Source organism: Lepeophtheirus salmonis, chromosome 3 (genome assembly GCF_016086655.4).
Source record: "Lepeophtheirus salmonis chromosome 3, UVic_Lsal_1.4, whole genome shotgun sequence".
Lineage (NCBI taxonomy): Eukaryota > Metazoa > Arthropoda > Copepoda > Siphonostomatoida > Caligidae > Lepeophtheirus > Lepeophtheirus salmonis.
Genome location: NC_052133.2, coordinates 46784523 through 46805223, shown reverse-complemented (window position 1 = coordinate 46805223; position 20701 = coordinate 46784523). Strand labels below are relative to the sequence as shown.

General features: G+C 28.2%; 1 protein-coding gene across 1 annotated transcript in view; it reads right to left on the bottom strand.

Annotated features, from left to right (window-relative positions):
* LOC121115384 (uncharacterized) overlaps positions 1–20701 on the bottom strand; it is a 286411-nt gene that overhangs the window by 53294 nt on the left and 212416 nt on the right. The window contains exons 4-6 of the mRNA XM_071887445.1: positions 3566–3699; positions 2169–2318; positions 151–277 (exon numbers count right to left, since the gene is read on the bottom strand). Coding sequence (XP_071743546.1) covers positions 151–277; positions 2169–2318; positions 3566–3699 — 411 coding nt within the window. The remainder of the gene's footprint in view (positions 1–150; positions 278–2168; positions 2319–3565; positions 3700–20701) is intronic.

The following is a 20701-nucleotide window of genomic DNA, read 5'->3' as shown; positions in this document are numbered from 1 at the left end:
AACTTGTATATTGAAACGTTTAGTCAGTAGTAGATTTTTGTTCAAATTTGTTTTTGTGATGACGTATATCATATAAATAGTAAATGTTTGTAACTTTTTATTAACCATCATTTGAAGGATTGAAGAAATGACAATTTAAACCACACATACCTTTATGCTCAAATACTTCAACTTCACATAAACCAAAATATTCCTTGTCTTCTCGATCATCTCGAATGTAGACAAATTGTCCTGAATGGCCCTCTTCTTCATTACACTTGAAAAGAATCTTTTGGTCCTAAATGTACATAAAAATAATCCTTATAACCCACATAAGAGTTAAAAAAATGAAAATATTTTTTTGGCAGTTCCTTTTATTGTATAACTTTTTTTATGGAGGTAAGGATCGAGAAATCACTACTTAAATTCTAATTAAAACCAAAGATAGTTGAGTCTTATAGAAGGAAATACGATTTACGAGCTTTCAACTATACATATGTACTTCCATATCAAGTATGAACTATTTTTGTGGGCCCAGTTTTTAATGGTTGGCTTATATTTGCTTTTATGTTGAAACCCACAATAAGACATCTAAAGGTGTTCTGTTTTTTTTTTTTTTGGTAAAATTTTTTCTCTGCCTGCACAAATACCTTTTCTGATGGAAACAATCAAGAACTTACTTTGACAAATTTTGAGGTCTCTCCTACTATTTTTGGTGTAGTACAAGTCAATTTATTTAGAAAAAGATGGTATTATAGATCAAAATTGGCAATTTAAGGGCTCTTGGACCGTTTTAAACATGAATTTGTGTGTTAAAAACGGTATATTCGTATTTTTTTTAGTAAAACAATGTGTTATGAGTTAAGATATTGCCACCGTGTTTCTATTTTGTAAGAGGTGTAAGGTTTGCTCAATGAATTGCAGTTAATATATATTATCCCAAAAATGGAAGAGTCTAATGTACATTCCTAACTTTTTTAGTCAACTGATCAAGGAATAAAATAAGTAAAAAAAAAGAAAAAACCTCTTATATAAACTGCAATAGTTAAAAGTCCTTCTAAACTTTAAAAAATTGTTTGTGCATGATTTAAAATGAGTAAAAAATTAACAAATAATTATAAAAATTCTATTTTTTTAAAAGTTTTGGTTATGCCACTATTTTACAGCATCTTTGCCCCTGATCTGAAATCCATATTTACTATCGTTATTTAAGCCATAGAATACAAAAATGACCCTAATAATCTATAACTAACAATATATTTGGCTGATAGAACCTTTTTTTTAAAACCATTTCTCTATATAATTCAGAGTCATACCTAATTCCACTTGAAAGAGACATATATACATAAGTCAAAGTGAGTAACAGTTGTAAAACAGTCAATTTTTTGATAAGTCTATTATTTTTGGATTTTTCCTTATTAAATTTCCTGAAAAATATATTACATAAAAAAATCAACCCAATGAAGTAATTGATTTGAAATTTAATTTTTTAACTGACATAAATAATGGCTAAATTAAAGAAAAATACAACTTTCAAAAATTTGCTGTAAAAAAATTAGATATTAATTTTTTTTTTCAAATTAATTATTAATATTTTTATTAAATACTTTCTAAATTAGCATTCCAAAATTGGACAAAATCCAATTTATCATTTTAAAAAAACACACACATTGAATTAATGCAAAAGGATCACATTGAAAGTTGTTTTAAATCTTTTCAAAAAATCCTTCTGGAGGTCACAAATAAACATTGTTAAGTAAAAAAAATTATTTATGTGTTTGCAACATAAAGGCTTATATAAACGAACCAGTAAAAAAGGGCCATAAAAATAATATCATTTGTTATTCAAAAAATTAATCAAAACAACAAAAAAGGTTTAAATTAATGTTTGCTTTCTTAGTAATTGAATTAGACGAAAAAATTACTGTCAATACATACATTTGTCACTAAAAATTACAAATACTCTTGTTAATTTTAAATATAACTTTTTGGTTAATCTTCACAGAAAATACCAAAGGAATTTAAAAGTTTAGTGAATTGATTAGAGTTGTCATTCTTTCATTTGTTAGTCGCATATAACTAATAAACAAACTTTCAAAAAAGGCATGATTACCATCAAAAAAATAAAAATTCACAAGGGTACGAATAAGTGTTAGGACAAGTGTATATGATAAAAACCAAATACTCACCTGAAAACGCCCTTCAAACTTTGAACAGGGTTTATACATGGCCTTATTTCCTTCCAGAAGCTCCACAACAAATATTGTGAAATGTTGATAAGACCCAGGACTCATTGTAATGGCCACTGAGCCAACATGTGGAGATCCCTCCAAGTGCACCTAAGAGAATAAAAGTAAGTAGCTCAACATAATTGAATGCTTTCACGAGTAATACGACTTTAACTAAACTCTCAAGTTTTTTAGTTGAGTATCAGGTATTTTCCTTTCATGTCTGAGGCAAGTCTAAAGTTGCTCTTAAATAACATATAAGTACAATTTATGCGATTTTATACGATCAATTTGTGTTCAAATCCCCCTCTCCACTGCTCTTATATCGGATTTCGTCATTATCAGTGATGGTAGGTCTCGGCTTTCATTGGGAACAAAGTATAACTATTAGAGGGTCTGGTAAACATATTAACAGTTAGGCTTTAATCATATGAGTGTCTGGGGTTACATCAACAGCGTTTCCTGCTTTCATTATTTGAAGAAGGATGGTGGGGGGGTAGCACAAAAAAAATTATTATCGATTTTGTACAATTTGGGGCTTGATTATTATTGTTTTTTAAATTTTCATATTGAATTATAATTGCTTTATTATACATTCAAGTAAAAATTTTATTACTCTCAATGATATTGGTCCGAAATCACAGAGAACAACAACGAGACTTCTTATCTCTAAGCAGAAAAAGTTGAGACGTTTGGAAAGATCAAAGAAGATTCGAAATTTTCTCTAGGACAACAAAAATTTGGGCAAATTTTTACCCTTTTTTGATGTAAAAACGTTCAATGTTGATGCCACTCTGAATTTCAGAAGATCCGCTACATCGCAATTGAATATGTATACAGTGTCTCAGCTTCAGTTAGCCATGTTTTCAGAACAAGAAATAAAGCTGGGAACAATTTTGTTTTCTCTCATTACGGAGCTCCGTATCATGGCTGAGCTAAGATTCCTGAGACCCCACTTTTCCAGAATTTATGTACCTCAGCATGTGGCCACCCTCCGCACCAGACGTTTGAGGCATTTATTAAAGCTAAGGTTTCACATATTGAATAATAGTTGTACCGTGGACTACCTTATATGATTTTGTAAAATAAATGTCCCCACAAAATCTTTTGGTTAAATTATCACTAGATAAGGTCGACCTTGTATATGATTTGCAAAATAAAATAGGAAAAGGGGCTTCATCCCCTCCAAAATAAGGCTAACAACCCAACTGACTCCCATTATTTTTCAATATTATTATTTATGGGCCCTACTAATGATACGTAATATACAGTTCAATCAGGCACAACTCCATAATAACCATCCGTTATAGCACTGTTGCGTGCAATCGTGATTACATATCAATATCTTAACTTCTTACCTGCCACCATCTTTGAACATCTGATTGTGGAGTAAATGAACAGGTGTTTCCATCTCCATCCACTGCTAGTTCTGCATTGTAGCTCCATAAAGTTTCTGATTGTGAAGTTGTCTTTTTGAGAGCCATATTGTAGCCTGATATGAAAAAAGTAATACATATTAATAAATTTTAGTGCACATTAAATGATTCGCATTAAAGTTATGAAATAAAATGTGAATCGTGTTAAAACCATTGTATGAGAACAGTCTGTTTTACTTTAAAAATATATATGCATGAAGTAAAAATTGTATATTAGCATCAAAATAATTCAGCTTTTTTCATATAATATTTTGAAAAATTTGAAGGATTTTTACGCAAAAAAAAATTTGTTTAAACAATACACATACTTAAGTATTTGCATATTCAAAAAGAAAAATCAGTCACTCAATATTTTAGATATTAGTATTTACAATAGAGTCTCCAGTTTCTGAAGTAAATTGGAGTTTTTATAAGTACATTTCGGCTTGAATCTGCTTTCTTTATAAAATAAAAATTGAGAAATTTATCGTACTTTCAATTTAATCGCCTTTTTTAAAGGATTATTAGTTGCCGATTAATACCGATATTTGAATTTTAAAAAATTATATATATTTTTGGATATAAAATAACGACATAAAGAATTTTTCTTGCAAAAAATGATATAAAATTTTGTATCACTTATCTATTGAAATCCATCACACGGACGATGAAGATATTTAATTTTTAATGCAAAAAGTGTTTGTTGTTTTTAATGGACTAAATTCAATCAATAAATTAGAGTAATTATATGTATTATTTGTATTTATGTTGACAAGTGCAAAATTGATGAAAAAGTTTTTTTTTAAAAGATACAATGTTTTAGTGATGTAATTACTATAACTGTTCAACTATTTATAACATAAATGAATACATTTTATGGTTGGGGGTCAACGGGTTTTGATTTAACTTCTTAAGTACATAGACCAAATTCAATCTGCTAAAAATCATAGGCTCTCTCGGGCCGGTGTAGGATTACAAGATCAAACCCCAACACTAATATGCATATATTTATTTTTTTCACATATATCCTACACAAGAAAATCGATTTTCCCTATTCTTTCTTCGTTTTCTCTGTGTTGATGAAGGTAAAGGAAACGAACACATATATACATTTATATAAATGGAAAATAATAACAATAGCAGTCGGAAATGGGGGGAAAGGGGGGGAGGAGGAAGGTTACCCAACAAACGACGACGAAGTAGAAAACGCATACATATATATGAATTATAAAAAAATTGGCATTGGTTCAAAATCAATGCGTGGAAGGAGAAACACATAGCATTTGTAATATAAATGTGTAAACGTGACTTTTTTTATTATTGTTTTTTTCCCTTGTCAACTCTTTGTATTGTGATATTGTTTATATTTATTAATAGAACATGAAGAATCGAAGGTAGTGTTTTAATGGGTACCAGAAAAAAAAAACATCTAACAAGGGGTCACATTTCTTACTTGAAAGAACAACATACAATATGTAAAAAATATGTTCCTAAAAAATATTTTTACCTGTTGTGTGTCAGTCTAGATATGAAATGATCAATGATATTGTAAAAAATATGACATAATAATAATGATCAAAATATATAAACATATAGTTATCGGAGCTGTTAATAGTAAACTTATAATTTCAATAAAAAAAGGTTTACTCATCAAAATTTATCCGATACCCTATAAGTTGGATAAATTTTATATAAACAAATGTAGAGAATTTCTTTTTATACAGTATATCTAATGGAAACTACAGAACATTTCACGTGGGACTGCCAACCTTTAAAATATAATATTTATAGACGTTCTTTCAGTTTTAAGTAACTTTTTCAGAAGATAAATGGTCCAAAATCCAATTTTTGATACTAAGTTATTTTTTCAGTAGTACTATATCTATCATTTCCTTCTCTAAGGTCGTACCCAAACATATAAAATTATCTCTTCTAAAAAAAAAGACATGGGACTAGATAAAGTTTGATTTTTTTGTAACTATAATTTACTACATTAACGGTTTAGACCTAATAATATAAACTTTTCTAAAATTTCTAGACAGAAAAACAAATTTTTACTTGTTTTTTATTTTTTTATACGAAAGATAAACATTTATAAATTATGAACAATTAATTAATGTCAAAAAAATGTTGTTCGTGGATCTTCCACATTATTATAAAATATTATTTTTCCATGTTCAAATTTAATATATATATAAACTTTTTAGTAATTCTTAAATAATTCTGTGATTGATAAAAATTATAACTTCACATAGATATTTTGTAAAAATATAATTTCATTGAACAAACCATTATATAAAAAAATATACAAAGTGTAAAAAAATGTTTCATAAATAAAGTTATGGATTCAAATACCATATATGTTGAATATAAATGCTAATTAGTTTACTTTAAGACTTCATATCTAATAGTTGGATGTAGTTACAGATCAAAAAATGTCCTAATTCCTATGAATTATTTTCAATTATATCTACTATCAAATTTCAGTAAAATCATTTCTCTTTGTAAAAATTGATCTATATTTACAAATTTCAGCCCATGTCAAGTATCAATTTTTTAGTGTAAGTTCCCATCCCTTATTTTTACACGAATAATTAACAACAAATAATATTGAAAATAGATTTTTCAATTACTCTTCGGCTATTTATACATATGTAATTACTTTAATTAAATTGAATATGCAGATTAAAAGTCGAGTATCACGTAACTTTTATTACCTTTATTTAATTCCAATACATAATTGATTAATTGTATATTATTGAATAAGAATAAAATTTTGCTATAATTCATTCATATATGTTACTCGGAATCAAATATGTTTAATCAAAAATCTGTAATAATTGTCAAAATATGTATTTTTTATATTGTTTCACCAACACTAAAAAAAAACCCGATACAGAATATTTAATGGATGAAATTGTACTTTTTCAAAAAGGAATCAACAAATCTTTTTCCTCCTTATTAATGTTTAATGTAGATGACGTCCTTTTTAGAAACTTAAAATTTGTAATTTTACATTCATTTGATTGCAAAATCATTGAATTAAGAATATATTATCTTTGTTTTATTATGTAATGCTTTACTCAAAATGTGCTGCTCATTGAAATCCGACCACTTACTAATTCAATAACTTATAAAGGTTGAACTTAGATACACATCTATTTATTTGATTAATTTTGTCGAAATTCTAAAGCTAATTAATAAACAATATCTTGTTAAATTTTAAAATTCAAAGTGCTCAGATTTTAATGGACAACTCGGTATATGAGGGTTTTTAATTGTATGATTTGAAAATCAAACAACATTTATAACGACTATGGATGTTCTTAGGATCAGTGGTAGTGGCGTTTGAGTGCCATATTCATCGCAGATATGTATAATGCTAATTAGTATTTTTGACCTCGTATCAAGTGCATGCAGAAATTGATCAAATGTAATAAATGTATACCTTAAAACAATATATGTCATTAAACATTTTTTTTTTACACTATAAAAATATAATCGACCCAGTATTTGTTATTTGATTTAAATTCTGCAGATACTCATATTATTATATACATAAAACCTTATTTACAACTTTGTTTTAAAAAGAAATGCGTCTTTGTTGTAGGAGGAAAAATATCGAGTAATTTTAACTTTATATTTATTTATTATATTTTATAATTCAATTTTAAAATCCATTAAATATATTTATATAAAGGGTTATAAAAAGTAAAACATAGTTAAATTAATATATAGCCTCGTATTTGCCTAATGCGTTATTTTTCTATAAAAAAGGCAAATTTTTAAGAGACTATTTCGTCTTTTTTTATTTAAAAAATCGTTTAAGTTTATTCATTTCGTCTTTTCTTTTAGCAAAATTTTAATCTTATTAATAAGTAGCAGTGAATTTGTTTTTTATTCCAATTCAACTCTTTTTATCTTTTTCCATATACTTTAGTTAATGAAAACTTTCTAACTTTTTTTACTTCCTTATTTGAAGTGTTTTATGAATATTTGTTTAGATCAAAAATACTTGAAAATAGAGTCATTCCAAACAAAATTGTATTTAAGAAGGGTTGTATCTTTACAAAAATTATATAATTAATCAAAACAACTTTATGTTCAGGTATAGTTCTAAATATTCACTTGCTATGAAGTTTTTAACTATTTATGCAAATGATATGTATTGCCAAAAAATGATGCTCTACGAGGATTTGTTTAGAAAATCCGTACAAATTCTGAGAGACGTCCATACTGGCGTGTATCGATGTTATATTCAGTTAATAGAATCTTTTGGAAGAACACACACCAATCGTAAGCTAGATCGGTATTTTTCTATCTGTTAGGCGTTTGAATTGAAGAATCAGCTGAAAAAATTTGGCGGATGTCTTTTGGATTTGCAAGGACTAATCCGCATCGACTATCTTGAAAAGGGTAAAACTATTCCAAAGGCTTATGATTTATTGTCATTGATAATTTGAAACCCGAGGTGCAAGAAAAAAAAGGATTGGCCTACAAAAAAGTCATTTTTCAACACGACAATGCACTAGCTCGCACCTTAGCAGTTATGGTTGCAAAATTAATGGGAATAACAATGTCATCCAACTTGATTCTTCATTCATCCAACACTATATCATAGATTTTATAAACGATTTTTGTAATTGTAACCTCAACAGAGTGTCCAGAACCTTCAGCGTCACTTGTCCCCATATGGCAACTCTGGAAAATCGTTTTAATCGAAGGTGCAGAGTCCCCATAATGTTTATCGAGCTTCTTTTCAGTCTCCTGTGCCGGTTTGTCTTTCATAAAGTAATTTTTTATAAGCACACGACATTCTTTTGTTCCATTTTTGGAAAAACCCTCCGCTTCCTCAATTCAAACGAACGCCAAACAAAAAGAAAAAGAACGACTTTGCACGGACGTTTCAAACGACTCTCGTATAACCAAAGGCTAAATAAATGTATAATAATATATTTACCCTATAATAAAGGTAATATAAATTCATTTTAGATCATTACAAAATGTAAAACCCTGAGGTATAACGCTAAAATGGCATCGTAATACCCCCTAATGTTTTTCAAACTTTTTTAAATGTTAGAAGACAATGAGAAAAAAAATTAAATTGAATTATAACCGAAATCAAAATTTATGGGGATCCTCATCATCATTGATGACATCCACCCTTTTCCTGAAGGCTGAAAAAACAAAAAGGATGTGTTTCCTGAGAAGTCAGCTCCTGTATTCTTGATGGCGGAATCCAAAGATTTCACAGTTAGGCTTGTTGCAGGCTGCTCCCTCGATCTTTACATAGACGGAATATCCAAAGGATTGAGATAAGGGAAGGTGGGAGGTCACAAGTTCTTCGATCAAAAAGCATCAAGGTTAACCTCCGGATTTTTTTTTTTTTGTCTTTTTGGCTCGTGTGACAGAGAACACCATCTTCTTGGAACACTATTCAAACTCCCCTTTGCATTCCTTCATCATGTAAAGAACTACTTGTTCCTGAATCAGCGCAATATTGAATTCAGAGGTAACTTACTCGTGTTTCTGAATTAAGATTGGTGGACACTTCTTCCTATCGAACCTCAAGACGTCCAAAACCATAAGTGAGGCAGCATGTTTGTCTTTTTTAAATGTGAAATTTAGAATTGAAGGTTGGCAAAAAAAAAAACAACTCTAACCTCAACGTGAAGACGGCACCACTGCACATAAAAGTTCTATATCTATCTAGGATCTGTTGATAGTTACTCAACAAAGTGTCAACCATTTTGGAAATTATGTTGTTATTAACAATTTTAGAGTTCGTTGATGTGAGTGTTTTTGTGAAAATGGACAAAATTGAGTATGGAGCTGTCATTAATTTTTTTTTCAAGTGTTACGTTTAAATAGATTCAAACAATACCAGGCATATATAAGTTGTTGTGTTCAAATTAAACACGTCTAAGTCAATGCAACTCAGAGCAATTGAACAAAAAACAAAAAGTGTCTCTGGAACAAATTTTTTTTCTGAAAAAAACGCAGAGTACTATTTGAACAGGTTAGAAAAAATGGGTGCATTGTTGGGGATAGTGTGTGGAGTTACAAATTTTTGTTTGAAAAAAGTTGAAATTCAGAACAAATGCATTGTATCTTTGTTCTGTCGGAAACTATTCATACCACCCTTGTATAAATGTACATGCTAATAAAAAACCATATTTTGAGTATATGCCATTTGGAGTTATTAAAATTCAATAAATAACACATTTGAACGTGTAAAATACGTTTTAAGTCTTTTTTTATGTTGGATTATGAAACATAATTGAAATAAACACATATTCATAATTCTTTCAAAAAAGAATTTTTATTTCAAAATAACAATTGAAAAACCATTGAAAAAAACTCTTTTTATATTTTATTGCTTTCAAATTTTATTTAAATATCTTTGTATGTTATCTAGGTTTATATATACAAAAACTTTTTTCACTCTGTACCCTCTGTTTGATTCCAGATGTTTGTTTATGGTTTGAGATTCAGAAAGAAGTGACTATGTAGGTATTTGTTTTGTTCTAAAGAAAAATAAAAAACCAACAACCCGGATATGTACCTTCATAAATAAAGAAAGTATTTATACACTTACTCATAACTAGATATGGAAGTAGTGAAATAAAAAAAGTATTAAAAAAACTTGTAGAAATTGGGTGAAGGTTTTTTTATCATTTTATATAACATGATAAATATTTTGTTTTTGTTTCATAACCACATGGAAACTAGATATACATATATTAAACACCCTCAATGTATAACGGTTTTTGTTGAGAAATTATCATATATCCATAAGTATATATACCTATGTATATTAGGGTGAGGTTGATCTCCTAAGTAGTGTCTAAAAAATCATTTTTTGGTACTGTGTATGGAAACTAATTGATTGCATTTCTAAAATTTCGTTGAAACATATTAATTATTATTTTAAGCACAAAGACGATTCAATTTTGGAAATTTAACTAGCAATGAACTATTAAAGAAACACTTTTGGAAATTAGTTCATGTGCTGAATATATTTTTTAAAATATATATTTAAGATGAGTATACATTAATTAATAAATATTATTACAGTTATTTTGAAAAGTTACCATCGGTTACTCAAAATGAACTAGAATGTGCTCTCGGAATAGCCCAAACCACCATCTAAAGTATTTTACGATAAAAATAAACCTTTATTAATGTTATTTCATTAATATTATGTAAATCATGTAATTCAATTTATTCAAAAGTTATGGTTAATTATGCGTTATTAACGTTTTATGTTACCATTTTTTTTGAGCCATTTATAATAATTTGTTCAAAAGATATAGTCGATTTTGCGTTCTGAACATTAATTTTTTTTAACTTGACTTCTCCATATTTAATGACCTTCTACTATTAACAAATAGAACCTTCCTACAAATTTTTACAGAATCAATTTTTAATTTTTTGTCCATCATCCTTCTTTTAAAAAAGTTAACGGTTTTGTTGTTGTTGTTCGTTTTTTTTTTTTTTTTTTTGGGGGGGATCTTCTACCTTGACCTCTCAAAATTTAATTGTCTCTTACAGTTAACATGTATTAACTCTTCTACAAATTTTCATCAAAACTTATCTGTAACTTTTTTGTGATCCTGCTTAGAAACAAGCAGAAGTGGAAACATAACCTCCATTCAACATTGTTGGCGGATGTAATTAGATTTTTAAAAAGACAATAATTTGCTTTGTTGGGTGTGAATTATGTATAGATAATATGTTATTCTAATTTGCATCCTTCAAAAGCAAATTTAAATCATTTAAAGCCCTAAAGATGGCTTTACTGCTGCGTATCGTGGTTATGTTTAGTTAGTAGCATCTCTTGGAAGAAAACACGCCAACTTTTAGCGAGAACGTTCATCGTCATGTGTGCCCATATAACCACTTCCAAAATTTTGAAATCACTTTTAAACTGTTCTAACCAAAGGTGCAGAGTCACCATTAAATTTATCAAATTTTTTTAGTCTTCTGAGGAGTTCAGTCTTTCATAAAGTAATGTTAAATCAACACACGATATTCTTTTTTGTCGATTTTTTGAAAATCACTCCCCTTCCTCGATTCAAATGCATACCATACAGAAAAAATAGACCAATGTAGATGAAAGTTGGTGTGTGTTCTGTCAAGAGATGCTACTAACTAAAAAAAACTTCAATACGAGCCCGTAGTGCTCTTGGACTTTGCAAAGACTTTTCAAACAACCCTCCTAAATAATTTTTTTTAGTATATTTTTTAGTATAAAAAAAAGTAGAGCGTTATATGTCAAATTTTAAAACAAACTAGCTTCACCCTAATGTATATATATATATTTATATCTACATAGGGAAAGCAATTACATTAATTTCCTTACTTTTTCAATAACATTGAAGAACTCATTGTTCCCTTACTTTAAAATTTAATGTACAAATGGTATTCTCCATATTAAATTTCCTTATTTATCCATTTCAGGGGAACACTTAATTCAACTTATCTAATTTCATCTTTTTTTGCAACAATAATAATTGTCAACTAAGAAGCTTATTAGGCATGACAAAATCTTCAAAAGGGATATTTTATTTTAGTTGGAGGTACAAACATTTTAGAGCAAGTATGGCACTGAATACCTAGAAAACATTTAGTTGGCATTTAGCAAAGCCATATACAAGTAGTGAATATGGCGTTTTCTGCTATGAAAAATGGTTGCTTTTTGTTTTTCCACATATAAGTACAACTTTAAAAAGAAAATAATTCATTTTTATTTGTACTTTTGTGTGATTATATGTTCAGCATTGCAGTGTTAGAATGTAGCTCGTAGTTTTTTATATTAGTAAGTTAAAAGTATATATATTAGTTATTATAATCATTGCTACCTAATCCGGAAATAAACTTTTGGAGTATGAAAATAATGAGTACATTAATAAAGGGATGCCTTTTAAAACAACAAAACGTCTGGCCGGTCAAATTTTTAATCGAGAAAGGACGTCTCTAATTGTGACTCAATATTTTTAGGGTAATAAGATTATTTTTCAAGTGTTTTGAGTGAATATAAATTAAAAACCCAACAAAATTGGCTAATATCTGCTCAACAATAAGCAAAGTTACAAAAAATAGTATGAAATAAGATTAATTTATTGACAGATACTTATCATAAATGTTGATAGTTCTATTATGGTACGAATCACAGCTTTAATTTAATCAATATGTCTAGTACAGCTAGTTTAGAAAGTTGTCATTAGTGAATCCTTATATAATTATTAGAGATTACAAACAGGAAAAAATCAAGTACAAAAATACTACAAATTGGACGCACACCAAACTTCAACAATTTTGACAGTCTAAATCGTTTCTCCATCTTGTTGTAAACAAATGTAGATGACTTAAACAATTTTTGGACAAAAAAGGAAAAATCCAATATGGTAAATTTTCAATTTTTACTAATCGATAATCGAATAGTTTTAAATCAAAGTGCGGCTCTTTTATTGCTGCAAATAAACTTTTTGCATCGAAAAAGAATTAACTTATTTTGCAAACATTTTTAAATTCTATGATTCAAAATATTGAATTCCATTTCTATAGATAGAATAAATTAAATCTAGAAACACTTGAAATAGAATAATTTTTGTTAGATTAACAAATCCTATCTTAACCTTCTAAACAATTCAAAAAAAGTAATTTTTATGCATTTTGGAAGCCATATAGGTAAAAAAACAAATTTAAACAAATTACACGTTAAAAATGTTACAAAAATAAGTAAAAATAATTCGGAGAGGTGATAATTTATAACAACCCTGTATAATGTTTATACTATACACTTTTGAAAAAACCAAACCATTTTTAATAGGACATAAAGAACGAAAAAAGAACAAATAGAATAGAATGAGAAAAACCTCATAGTCTTATTTTTGAGTACTTAAAGAGAAAAAAAATATTTATTTATGTAGGTTAGAGTGGGGCGAAAATCAGAATTTTAAAAATTGAATCCCCTCCCTGGGCAAATTTGTAACTTTATAGCAAACTATTCATTTGTAAATTTTTAGAACGAATGAACGTACTTTGGAGGCACCTATTCAGTTAAAACTGTAATTAAAAACTATTTGGGAAATTTTGTAATATTTTTCCCATTATTACAAATTTTGTTGATAAAATTGATTATTTAGATAAACATAACTTGTATTTTTCATCTATTATAATGAATCCAATGGTTCCAGATTTGCTCTCATTAAATAAAACTATTGGCCTACATTTCAAATTTGGTATTTTCTGTTAAATATTGTTTTATTTGTATCGAAATAATCCCTTAATACTTCTCAGTATCTATTAAAAAGTTATTCCTTATAAAAATAAGTAGAATAATTTTGATTTTATAATTGAGTATCGTCCCCAATACACTGTTTTTGAAAGTGATGGCTAATAAGTAGACTTAATTTAAAAAAACAAATTAGTTATGATAGTAGCATAATAACTATTAACTATAATAAAGTGGATGGCCTTCCCCTTGCGCTACATTCATATTCATAAAAAAATCAAATATATAAAAAAATGACATTTCATAAGTGTAAATAATCTATTTCTCTTGAGCTCATATTTTACACAAACTATTTTAATATCTTATATTTCAAAACTAAAAAAAAATCATGTAACCCCCTCAAATCAACTCACCCTAATGTACAAATAAAAAGCTTCCATAAATTTGGTGGCAAAGGAAAAAAAATATATAAAAAACAATAATAGTTATACATAGAAAAATAGGCTCTTGAATAAATTTATATGTGTATATGTATTTTTAGGTATCTTCACATACTCTCCCACGTTCTTTTTTTTTTTTTTTTTACCTCAACGATAATGCAAAACCAATATGTTCCTATTCTTTAGTCATCCTATTTCAAGAATTATTTTAATGTGAGTACTTTTATTGTGCTATATAGATACTTTCAAATAGTAGCCACGATGGACTACCTTGTGAAAAAGAAAAGACTACTTTGTATTAAACATTTTGTTTTTATCAATAAAATTCAAATATATAATTGGGAAAAATTGAGAATTTTTGTGAGTAATAATCAAAGTATAAAGTAACTGTTTTATTTCCTCCAAAAAATATTTTATAATTAAAGGATATAAAACCGAGATTTGGATCTTTTGATCAATCTTCTTTAAAATTAAAATTAAATGGTCATTTTTAAGAATTATTCAAAAACAATGACCGAGCATATCTAATATATATATAATCTAATATATCTAACAACAGGTAGCCTCCATTTTACTCAATAACTACATCGATTCAGTTCGGAACTGTGAGTGTGCCCTGAAAACTATAGCCCGATCTAAATTATTGTATTCCAAGGCGATACTAGTTCCTCTTAGGTTCTAAATCAACTATCTCTTGTCGATTCTTATCATCTTTGAGACCTCAGCATGTCTAATATCTTGACAATTGTTAACCAAAGTTATCACATCAGCGCACCTGTGTTCTACAACTGAAAATGTAATATGTTTGAAGCCTAGTGTTGTTGACTCCATGACAGTGGTTTGGCTACTAATATTTATATTTCACCACGAAAAAATCGGATATTTCGGAAATTTGATACACTGGATTATAGCTAGTATGTGATATAACCTGAGCTGGTACTTACTCGTCATTTTTTTAAAGTTAACAATCTTTATTATGAACACTATGCACCTGAGGTTGGACTCAATAATTACGACATGACTTGGACCTGATAACTAATATTCCCTACTCGAAAGCTAGTTTATAGTAAACTCAAAAAATATTTATCAATATGGACCCTGTATAATAATTATGGACTACACATTAAAACAGCGAAAAAAAATTACAATTATAAAAAATCATATGTGACGTCAATTTGACCTACTCATAAATTTTAAGTAGTTATAGAAGAAATTCAGAATTGCCTATGGCCTGTACTTCAGCGGAGAGAAAGAAATATATATAACCAATACCTTTCAAGAAAAAAACTTGCCCATTATTTTAAATACTGTTTGGATATGAGGCAGATATGAAAATCAATGGAAGAAGGAGTTAGACACATTTTAAGTAGGAGTTCAACAACAATTGATAAGTAGTATGGTTTTAATAACAGAATTGCATCAAAGTCCATTTTTAAACTACAAACTATGATTTCAGGTGCAAGGTTTGGAAAACAGGCAATTAAAAGATAATGGGCAATTACAGTTCATATCAAACTTTTTAAATTATAAATTAAGTTAAATTATTATAAAGGGTATTTGGATCATGTTTTGTTTTTATTTATAAATTAATTTTTTGTAGATAATGGTATACGAATTCCCTAAGGGGAAAAAATTAGTTATGAACTCCTTAATTGAGAGAAGAAATATATATATATATATATTTAGTGAAATTATATCCAGCAAGGAAATATACAGGAGTAATCCCGTTGTCGAACCTCAATTCTACTTCAGGTGCAAGAAAAATCTACATTAATGACTCCAATACATTAATACATATACTTAATTTCCTACTGGAGTAGGTATTTACAACTTTATTACGTCATAAAAACATTGATTCCTGACAATGTAATCCCTGTTTCGAAACAAAATTATCCTTTATAAAACAAACAAGCATAAAGATTTCTGAACCAGCAGCCAACCTAAATAAAATGTGGATGTGAATTATTTGAAACCAAGTTTTCCAAATTTATAGAAACAAAAAGTACCGATACCAATACTTTTATGGTACCGGAACTGGTACCATCAACATTAAAAGAGTGACAACTTGTGTTATGTCAGTCCAGTGTTATAAATAGTCCTTTCGGTACTTAAGACGGTAGTTTAGGCTGTCAGTACTATAACTTATTTAAAAAAAGAATTAATAAAGTTGAGTGACGTCATCAAGGAACCAAGTTATAGGACTCAGCAGGACCAAACCGAGACTGAGCTAGACTGTAGCCTCCTATCCTAAATAAAGACACAACTATTAAACTGTTTTCAATTTAATTGTAAAAAAAGTCACACCTTAACAAGATTAAAGTAGGAATTAAACCAATTAACGTTCATCAAATAAAAAATACAATTATATGAATAACTAATTTACGTACTAACTATTACCCATTTAATAATTTTTCGTTACATTATATTTTCTCCTGTCATTTATAAAATGAATAACAAATTACGGTATATATATACCTATATTTAAGAATAAATGTATGTAACATTGAGAAATTTAATTTTTGCTTAAAATCATTTTTTTTGAATATAAAACATTCTTTCCATTCTTTTCGTCTATGAATAGAAAAAATAGCAAAAGTTCTTTGAAACTTTTTATAAAAAACTTTTAATTTTTTATATTTCTTTATATATATATAAAAACAATATAATTTAATAAAAACATCATTGATAGGTTTTATCGTTTCATAAAATACGATATCATTTTATCTTAAAAAACTTTTGAGTATATTTAGAGTTTTGGTTTTTTACATTTTTAACTGTAGAACGGGGTATTCTGCTGGAAGGGGTAAAAACGCACCTTTCAAGAATAATTTTATTTTTATTTTTCGAGGAAAAGTATTCACTATGACAGTCTAATAAAAAGCAAACATATATTTATAAAAAACATTACCAATCTTATTGATTATTTTTTCCCCTAAAAACGTTATATTTTTCTTCAAGAGTCATATTCTTAAACAAAAGTCAAAAATAAAGTCAAAAAAGAAATTTGAGGCGTTAATAACGAAATTGCTTTCCTGATTACATCAAAAAATGCATCTATGCTAAACAGCATTCCCGTTGTTGATGTTTGAATCTAAAATAACACTACATGAATCAATAGGAAGCCTTCATTAAAATGAACAGAGTAGTAACTAACTATTAGAATCATAGATGCTCGCTAGGAATCCCTCTATTTTGATTACGCTAGTAATTATGCATTTAGACATTTCACTTCACTTGTTCACAAGAAAAGCCCTTCCCTTGTTGCCATAAAAAACGCTGTGATAGCCATAAAAGTCAACTATTTGCCGTCGCTTAAACCTGGAGATGGGTCTGTTATGTCCATGCTGCTAAGATTATCGAATAAAAAAATAAAATAGGTTGGAAAAGTAAAACAGCTGGATGAATTAATATCAAAATTGGTGTTTGTCTTTATTAAAATAAATTACTGACAAAATTTTAGAGAAGTCGACGCTCACGGAAAAGACTTCCTTTCGATTACACTAGTAATATTGCATTTAGCCATTTCATAATATTTGTGAGTGAGTAATGACTACAGGAAGATATTTGAGTACTTTTTATGTATAAAAAGAAAAGCCCCTTTTTGATGCCATCATAAATGATATGGTAGCCATAAAAGTCAGGTTATTTGTTGTCGACTTATTTGCAATAACAATGATTAATGCAATTTATGCAATGTAGTAAACTCTCTCATATTTAGAAGTTTTATCTCCTCCTTTCTAGATGCGAGTATTTATCGTTCTCTAGGAATAGCACATTTCAATGTAACATGTAGATGGTCCTATATGTTTAAATGTCTAAAATGTCATATATGGACTATTTGATAGATAATAATAGTCAAAAGGGTCCCTTCTATCCAATCAAAACCAGACAGGAACTGAAACTTTGAACCCTAATAGGAAGTCAACTTTATGTCAAAAAAAAAAAAAAAAAAATACTCAAGTGCATCATTTTCTTGTGATTTAAGGTTTTCTTTGAGATTGGATCTATCGTATTTCATAATGTGTTTGGTTATAACTATAGTTTAAATCATATAATGTTTTGACTTGATACCGTATATCTGCAGACAAGTCATGCTGGACGTTAAATAAACTATTGTGCACTGATAAATGTCTTGAAATAACAATATATAACCATTTGGAATGATCATGGTACACCATTTTATACTCAAGATATGACTCCCTTACAGAGCTAAGCATTCACTTGAGAAACACTGCTTAAATTACAACTTTGTTTTTCTCCTATCGTTGATTCCTATAAATCTTATTCCTTAATTTTTATATTTGTGTCAACAAAACTTTAAACTTTGTTTATTTTATAAATTACCTATAAACAAGTGCAATTAGATTTCAATAAATAAATGCAATTAGATTTCAATAAATAAATGCAATCAATTGATAGAGAGGTAATTCATAAATAAACAAGTTTCTTTTGGTAAATATAATCTATGAATTATGTAGAGTTAAAATATAATTATATACTAATGTGCACCAATAAAAAAATATAAATGATTTTCGACATTGATGTCACAGATCGGGAGTTCAAACAAGTACATGATCCCTTAAAATAAGAAAAGTGGCTTAACGTTTTTCAAAATACTAAAAAAGAATCAGTTCTTTCAAAATGTATAATCTCCTGTAAAAAAAGGAGCAGATCAGCGGACAACAGGTGACTAGTATTGGATGGGTCCAAGGGCTGTATTTCTAACAAGTATTTTCTCTTCCCAAAAAGGCGCCTAAAAATGATGCTATGTAATTTTTATTACTTTTCTTTTCATTCCCATTCCCAGTAAATTAATTTCCTTTTAAGTTAATGCCAACACATTTATTTTCCGCTTGAAAAATGTATATTTAGTGACGTCTAAGGAAGTGAGGGCCCCCATCAAACTTGCTGTATATTTATGTAGATTTGATCTGTGAAAAGAGGAAAGGAAGAAAAAAGGGATATTGAAATTGGTGAAAAGGATTGATAGACAATGACAGGAAGGAGCAATGATAGGAGTTATTTTTACTTCCCTAGATATGTACATACAACAATATCCACAGATTGTAATCCTATTCCTACTCACTATTAAAGATTTATGATAGCGTCATTTCAAATTCATCAACACAATAAATCATTAATATATGTCTTCACTTGGCATCACTCATCTCCAATGACGACTACCCAAACATCCCTGTATACCACAACGTGAAAAGTACTGACTAGTTTTGAACCTATGATGTCACCAAATATATATTTTCAAAGGGGGAATGAAATCTCCGATGATACATTTTACAGGGTTTGGAATTACTTGGAATGAGAAGATAAGGAATTAGTTTACGTGGAATGAAATTACATGTCACACCCAAAAAATATATTCTGTTAAAACTCATAATCAAAAAAGAAATTTTTCAAAGAAAATATATTTTGGGAATTCCTAAAATGTCAAGAATATCACTAGTGGCAAATATTAGTCACAAACTCTCTAGAAAAATGTATTAACTAAAACAAGTATGAAAAAGAGTTATGTTCTACTTTTAGAGAAAATATAGAAAGAAAGAACTGGATCTTACTACCCAATGGAGGAACCAGGTAGATAGATATATAAACATGCTTCCAATTCCTTTGAATCTATATTTTATTTACAAATCTTTTTAGTATGCTCCAAAAACATTCAGTTATATTTCACCATTTCTTATCGAGGTTTAATTAATTTCATAAACTGTTTTGTTTAAAAGTCGTTCCTATATTTTTCCTTTTTTTTATAAAATACAACTTAAACTTTCGCATTAAGTAATTGGCATTTTTGTTTAGAAAAGGATGCTAACTAAAAGAAGGTTAATATATTTTCGAATCTTTTGTTGCGGATCTGATCTGGTTACAGAGTTTCAAAAAGTAGATCCTAAGGGCTCAAAAAAAAAATAATTAACCGATCAATATTAGTGACACTGATGAGAATTGATAATATATGTAAGTCTATGGCTAGCTTTAAACTGATTATTTCATCTTAAAATATAAACATTTAAATTTCATATTGTTTATAATTCACACATTTAAAAAGACAAAGATATTTTCCCGGAAAACGAGAAATCCCAGTGCCTACCTAGTCAATGTGTCTCTTAAGTACATTTATATATATAAATAAAGTGATTTTATCATTCACTTCTTCATTTCAAGTAATTCCCTCATTGCTGTCCTCATTCTCTCATTTTCTCTTTATCGTTCTACTTAATGGGCTCTTTAAAAACCCATCCTTGCGAAAATATAATTCATGCATGGCACACATTTAACAAAAATAGCATTCATTTTGAATGTATTTTTGAATTGGTCCTAACTTTTTTTTTCTTTTTGAATTATCTATGTTGAATAAAAGTTTATTTCTCTTGTGGTATACTTATA